Consider the following 6,893-nt stretch of genomic DNA (forward strand, 5'->3'; position numbering starts at 1 on the left):
CTTTTGATATTGCACCACAAATAAACCATGCCACATCACAATTTCTTGTGTGTGGATCCTTGAAATGCTTTTCTCAAGATCCCATGAAAGAGTCTTTTTCTCACTGACAACATATCCACTACTTAAACTGGAGTATAGAAGTCCCCTATTATTGTAATACTAGAGGCCCAATGTACGAAATTCATGCAAGAGTAGGCCTTCCTTTCCCCAGCTGCTGGCACTGGTTTCCCTCTGGCCGCCGGCAGGAAACTGGGACTTGGGCTTTCCTCGCAGCCCCAGCTTCGTCTGGAAGGTCGTCCAGAAGGACATCTGGCCAAATTAGCATATTGCACCTTAATAATAATAGATGGCTGTCAATTGCTTCCTTCAAATATGTAAGCATTTGCTTGATATATCTGGGTGCTCTAATGTTGGATGCATAAATATTTATAACATATATGGGTCCATTTGATGTGTCTCATAAGTTCTTAAGCTACCTGCAGTCTTTTCATCCTTTTTTCTTTTCACTGCTGATTAGATGAAATTCTCTATCTTTAAGTTTACTGACTCTTCTGCTTAATTCAGTTTTTTATTGAACCCTTCTGTTGAATCTTTCAGTTCCCTTATTGTTATTCTTCATTTCTATGATTTCTGTTTAGTACTTTTTTTTTTTTAAATATCCTCGGGTGAGGATTTTTTAAAAAATATATATTTTATTGATTTTTTACAGAGAGGAAAGGAGAGGGATAGAGAGCCAGAAACATTGATGAGAGAGAAACATCGATCAGCTGCCTCCTGCATACCCGCCACTGGGGATGTGCCTGCAACCAAGGTACATGCCCTTGACCGGAATTGAACCCGGGACCCTTGAGTCCGCAGGCCGACGCTCTATAAACTGAGCCAAACCAGTCAGGGCTGTTTAGTACTTTTTAATATTTTCTATCTTTGTTGAAATTCTCATTTTGTTCAGACATTGCTCTCCTGATTCAGTGAGCCATGTTATGACTATTATTTTGAATTCACTATGGAGTAAATCACTTACCTCAATTTCATTAAAGTCTTTTTATAATCTTTTTATAAAGTCTTTTGATCTTGTTATTTTGTTGGGGGTCTGGGGAGGGTTGCAGTCACTACCTAGATGTGTGCTAATTAGAAGTCAGAGCCTCTGGCAGCAACTTTATGCAGTCAAACCCAGAAAAAAACTAGGAGATACAGTGTTGGTTTTTGCCTGCTCTTTCTGAGCTGAGCTCTGTGGGGGCAGGAGGGGGAAAATACCCATTACAAGTGCTCAAGTGCTTTGGGAAACTCTTCTTTGTCGCTACCATCCTCTGGCTTTCAGAGCTAGGCTTGGGGGGCCATCCCTCACGTGGGAGCCTTAAAAATTGGTGCATTCCAAACCCTTCCTTCCTCAGAGAGAAGCTGTAGTTGGGGGCTCCCTCCCTATTAAATGGTGCTGTGTCAGGAGTGGGGTTTATGGCAAGAGTGTGTCTCACCCTTTCCTGACCATTTCAATGTTATTTTCTCAGTCGCCAGATGTGTAGGCACTCAGTTAGGTTCTGGATTTCTCTCTGTAGAAACTGTTCCGTTTGCAGCTGTACATTTCATGTGTCCATTTCAGGTGGAAAATTCAGGAGTATCCTACGTCTTCATTTGGTCTAGAATCTCCTAGCCTAGTAGTTCTTAACCATAATCACCTATGAAACGCATAAAAAATATGGACTCTGGGCTCACTTAAACCATGTGAATAGTAATCCCTGGGAGTGCGTTCCAGTGTGTATGTGTGTGGATGTATGTGAGTGTGTGTTTATGACTAGGTTTGAGAATTACTAATCTGGGGCCACATTATCCTTTGTTACCCATACATTGTCTGGCAAGATGCCAGGTGCTATGATCTGCTCTAATCACGCTCATTATGGCAGAGGGGATGCACTCTGCCTTTTGTCATAACTCTGACTGATTCTGTGGAGTCAGTCCTTTGAGCCTTAATGGGCCTTGGGTGCTTTACAAAGTAATTCAGTCTATGGAGCAGCTGCAGTACCTCTACGCTAAGGCAAGAGCTGTCTGTCCTGCACCGGAGAAAGCAGGGTCTAAGCAACTTAGCCCTTCCTGATTCTTTCTGATCCCTTTGCCTGGCTAACAGTTCCAGTCCTGCTGCAAGGTTAGAAGGTGGTGCAATCCATGTTGTATCTTGATGTACATAGAGAACAGACTTATCATCTGAAAATTCTTTAGAACATTTCAAATAAAACCTCCAAAGTTCCAGAAATATTTTCTAGGATATAAGTACTGAACTTTTTTTCTACTCAATTACTATAAAACAGATTCTATTAATTATACCTTCATGAATACATCTTGATAAGGAAATTTAGGGATTTCCAAAACACATCAAAGGAATTTTTACCTGTGATCCCTCAATTTCACGATGGAAAGAATCTGTAGTTTCTTTGACTAAAGCAGTTAAGGCATCATATTCAGGTGATGGACAAGTAACTTCTTGCTCTATGTCTATATTAATTCCATCCATATATTGTGTTTTGGCCAAATTAACTTGTTGAGCTATCCAGGATGTTCTGAAATGAGGATTAATGATATCCTTTAAGGACACATCTCCTGTGAAATCAATACACACATTTTGTTCATATATGCTTTTCACAGTTTAATGACATTTACTTCACAACCCCATTCCAAAGAGATCAAAATGTCCTTTAAACATCTCATTATTTTGGAACTCTAAGCTCCCAATTTAAGTCTTCCAAATGAAGTAATAATATACCAAAATAATAAAAAGTTATTACTCATTCATCTCCAAAGTAACTGTTATGAGTAATTAGTAAAATCAAAAGTAGAAGCAGAAACTGTGGACTATGACTAGCTAAAGGTCATCATGCTAATTAGGAGTCACGTTTTGCTCAAAGTGATGCAGTGGTTTATTTAATTCCTTAATAATATTTGTATTTGTGAAATGAATTACACAGTATGTAAGAGTTTAGGATGCTAAAAAATATACCAGATGAACATGAAAAGGGAATTATTTTGAAAGTCAGAGTAGCAAATGATGCAAGTAAACTTACCAATTGTCTGGAGACATCTGGTAAAAACTGGCACTCACCTTTTAGCACGACTCTGGCTCCTTTTGAATGAGCATAGCACATAAGTTCTGAGTCATATTTTCCAAAAAGTGCCACCGTTGTAATCTGTGACCAGTCATAAGATTTCCAAGTTTTGCCACCAACATCGAACACAAAGACCTGTTAGGACAACAGGGATAAGCAAGTACCATCAAACATCAAACATATGCTAGGCACTGGGGGCACTGAAAGTACAAGAGTGAAAAAGACATGGGGCGTAGGGTCCCAATATAATTGGTGGCAGGGGAAACTAGCCAGCCTGGAAAGTAAGGAAGGGTAGCTAGGAGGAGATAGTAGCAAGTGTCAAGGCCTAGAGGCAGAGAGAGCATGGTGGTTGTGTAACTAAATACTGAGTACGGCTCTCACCTAGAATCTGTTTTTTTTGTTTTTTGTTTTTACTTCTGACCTCCAAAACTGTAAGGAAAAAAAAAGTGTTGTTTTAAGACACTGAGTTTGTGTTAATTTGTTATAGAGGCAATAAGAAACTAATACATTTAAACCACATTTTTGCTATAGAACAGTTGCTATAAAATTGAGTTAAACATTTCAGGAAAAAAATTAGAGTTTTCTTACGGAAGTCCTTCCTATCAGATGAATTAGAATCACAGAGAAGCGAAACTGTTCTGTTCATGAACGATGATGACTGGCCTAGCATTTAGATTGCGACAGCAGGGACACACCAGAGAGTGGCAGGCAGGATTAAACCATAAAAGGCCTTGAAAGCCCTCTTGAGAAATTCGTATTTTATCCAGAGGGAAAGCGTTTAAAGGAGAAGTCACACATTTATACTTTAGGTCTTTATTTATGTGTGCATTTTCGGAAAATCCCTTCAGCTGAAGTGGAAATGGATTCAAGAGAGGCTAAAATTGGAGGCAGAATGTCTAATAGGGAAGCTGTTGGAAGAATATAGGCAAGCGATGTTAGTGACCTCAGCTAATGTGGAGCAGCAAAGGTGAGATTAATGAACAGATCTGAAAGATCCTAAGGAAGCAAAATTAACAGGACCTTGTGACTATTTGAATGAGTAAGGCAAGAGAAAAAGAGGAGGATATATATATATATATATATATATATATATATATAATGTTTCAGATAGGAGAGATAGAAACATCAATGGTGAGAATAATTGACCGGCTGCCTCCTGCATGCCCCCCACTGGGGATCAATCCCGAAACCTGGGCATGTGGCTGATTGAGAATTGCACTAGGACCTCCTGGTTAATAAGTCGATTCTCAACCACTGAGCTGTACCGGCCAGGTGATATTGCAATTCTATGAATGATTTTTGGGGAACCTGATTTCTTAGAATAGTACTCAAGTTAAATTCTGAAGTAGATGATGTTATGTTTCTCCAGTATTTTTACCCCACAGACAATTCTAGAAGCACAGAAGGCCCACTGATTACTATTATTTTATCCCAAATAAGGTGTTAATTGACTCAGCAAATACTTACTGAATTCCATCCAGTAAGGTATAGGAAGAGCATATTGCTAGGCATTAGTGACAAAGACGTTAAAAAGAAAGAACAGGTCCTTTATTTAAGTACAACTGTGGTAAGAGCTGCATGGGAATGCCGGGGGCCATGGGAGCATATAAAGGGACCTGCTTCCCTACTTGGGCAGGAAAACTTCACTGAGGACTACACACTTGGGAAAGGACTGAAATCTGGGGGATGATCTAGACAGAATGGAGGAGACATACCTATAGACAAAAAAAAAAAAAAAAAAAAAAAAAAAAGGCATTCTCAGCAGAGGAAAGAAAAGAGTGCAAAGGTGTCAATCCCTCAAGAGAATTTGGGATTTATGGAATCAAAAGAAAGTCAATTTGGCTAGAACACAAGATCCTGTAAGTACATAGAATCAGATGAATCTAGTAAGGTGGCTAGATCAAGTAAAGCTTTGGAGACCAGAGAGGATTTTGCATTTTATCCTGAGATCAATGGGAAACCATTAGAGCAGTGGTTCTCAACCTTCCTAATGCCGCGACCCTTTAATACAGTTCCTCATGTTGTGGTGACCCCCAATTTCATTGTTACAAATTGAACATAATTAAAGCATAGTGATTAATCACAAAACAATATGTAATTATATATGTGTTTTCCGATGGTCTTAGGCGACCCCTGTGAAAGGGTTGTTCGACTCCCCAAAGGGTCGTGACCCACAGGTTGAGAACGGCTGCATTAGGATATTTTAAGCAGGGATGGGGCCTAAGATGTGCTTAAAGAAATAAGAGAGAGGAAGAGAAGGATAGCCTATCCTATATAATAAAAGCCTAATATGTAAATTATCCCCTGGAACTGGCAATGGCCCCTACATTATAAAACAATGCTGTTTGGACTAAGCCTTTCCGCCTCTCAGATGTCCAATTCCCTGTTATGTTATGTGCAGTCATCAAACTCTAAGCAATCAGGTTGTTTTCATGTTGCCTCTGAAACAGTTGGATTAAAGTTGTCAAATTGTTAGGTGAGTAGAAAGAAAATTCACTGGAAGACCTATTTTTACCCCTCTTCTTGGGTGGTTTTGAGGTGCCTAAAGGAAGGGGGTGGTGGGGAGAGGAAAGAAAAGGTAGGCAAAACATTCTGCTCTCCAATGCACTGTTGGAGTGCAAAGATTCAAACTGAACCCTCATATTCTCTCTCTCTCTCTCTCTCTCTCTCTTTCTCTCTCTCTCTCTCTCTCTCTCTCTTCCCCCTCCCCCTTCTCTCCCCCCTCCCTTCTCTCCCTCTCTCTTGTTAATCCTCACCCGAGGATATTTTCCCATTGATTTTTTAGGGAGAGTGGAAGAGAGAGGGAAAGAGAAAGAACATCTAAGTGAGAGGAACACACATTGATTGGTTGCCTCCTGCACGCGCCCAGGGTTGGGGAGAAGCCTGCAACCAAGGCACTTGCCCTTGGCCAGAATTGAACCGGGACCCTTGGTCCGCAGGCCCACGATCTATCCACTGAGCCAAACTGGCTAGGGTTGAATCCTCGTTCTCTTGAAAACCACGGGATCTTGCTGCTTAGGGAACGTCTCATTATCCTAGTTCCTTGCTTGCAAGCACTGCAAGCGACACAGCCGGATAATGAAAAAAGCTTGTGTTTGGATTCGGATCTGGGTTTGAATACTTGCTGTGAGACGTGGGAGGAACTACTCCATCTCTCTGAGCTTGAGTTTCCTCATTTAAAAGATGCAGGAAATCCAGAAAAAGAAAGGTCCCGGGCAAGTAAGTGGTCAAATTGGTTTCAGCACCCGCACCACCTCTTTTTGGGGCTCAGTTCGACTCTAACGTCTCTTTGAGATTGGAGGACCAGACCCCCAGGGGCAGGCGAGAGGCACCCACCTCGAAGTTGGGGCGGTTGCGGATGGGTTGGCACAGCGCTGGATCCTGGCACGGGCAGCTGGCCGCGGCCCGGAGCGGCGGCAGCAGCGGCCACAGCAGCAGCAGCAGCAGCGGAGCGATCCCAGGGGCGCTGCTCCCCGGCCGGGCGAGGAGGCGCGGGAGTCTGCGCGACGCTCCGGACATGCTGGTGGGTCACCCGCGCGAGTGGGTTCCTGGGGCCAGGCCGGAGGGGCGGGGCCTGCAGCTCTGGTTCAGGCGGGGTGGGCGGTGCTCCGTGGGAAGGGGCGGGGCGGGGCGGGAAGGGGCGGGGCGTTACCCTGGCTGGGTGCCTGGGCAGCGTGTAGTAGGGAGGCCGCTGTGAAAGGTGAGGCAGGCCCTCTGGTCACTCACAGGTGACCAGTTGACTTAAGTAAATATCATCGCTACCTTTTATGTCCCCACCAACACGCTGCAGTTCTTAGTTTG

General features: G+C 42.7%; 1 protein-coding gene across 1 annotated transcript in view; it reads right to left on the minus strand.

Annotated features, from left to right (window-relative positions):
- CTBS (chitobiase) overlaps window positions 1-6,652 on the minus strand; it is an 18,541-nt gene extending 11,889 nt beyond the window's left edge. The window contains exons 1-3 of the mRNA XM_006086146.3: window positions 6,429-6,652; window positions 3,089-3,227; window positions 2,381-2,589 (exon numbers count right to left, since the gene is read on the minus strand). Coding sequence (XP_006086208.1) covers window positions 2,381-2,589; window positions 3,089-3,227; window positions 6,429-6,611 — 531 coding nt within the window. The 5' untranslated portion in view covers window positions 6,612-6,652. The remainder of the gene's footprint in view (window positions 1-2,380; window positions 2,590-3,088; window positions 3,228-6,428) is intronic.
- Window positions 6,653-6,893: the final 241 nt, after the last annotated feature.

The sequence above is a fragment of the Myotis lucifugus genome, unplaced genomic scaffold (genome assembly GCF_000147115.1).
Source record: "Myotis lucifugus unplaced genomic scaffold, Myoluc2.0 scaffold_25, whole genome shotgun sequence".
Lineage (NCBI taxonomy): Eukaryota > Metazoa > Chordata > Mammalia > Chiroptera > Vespertilionidae > Myotis > Myotis lucifugus.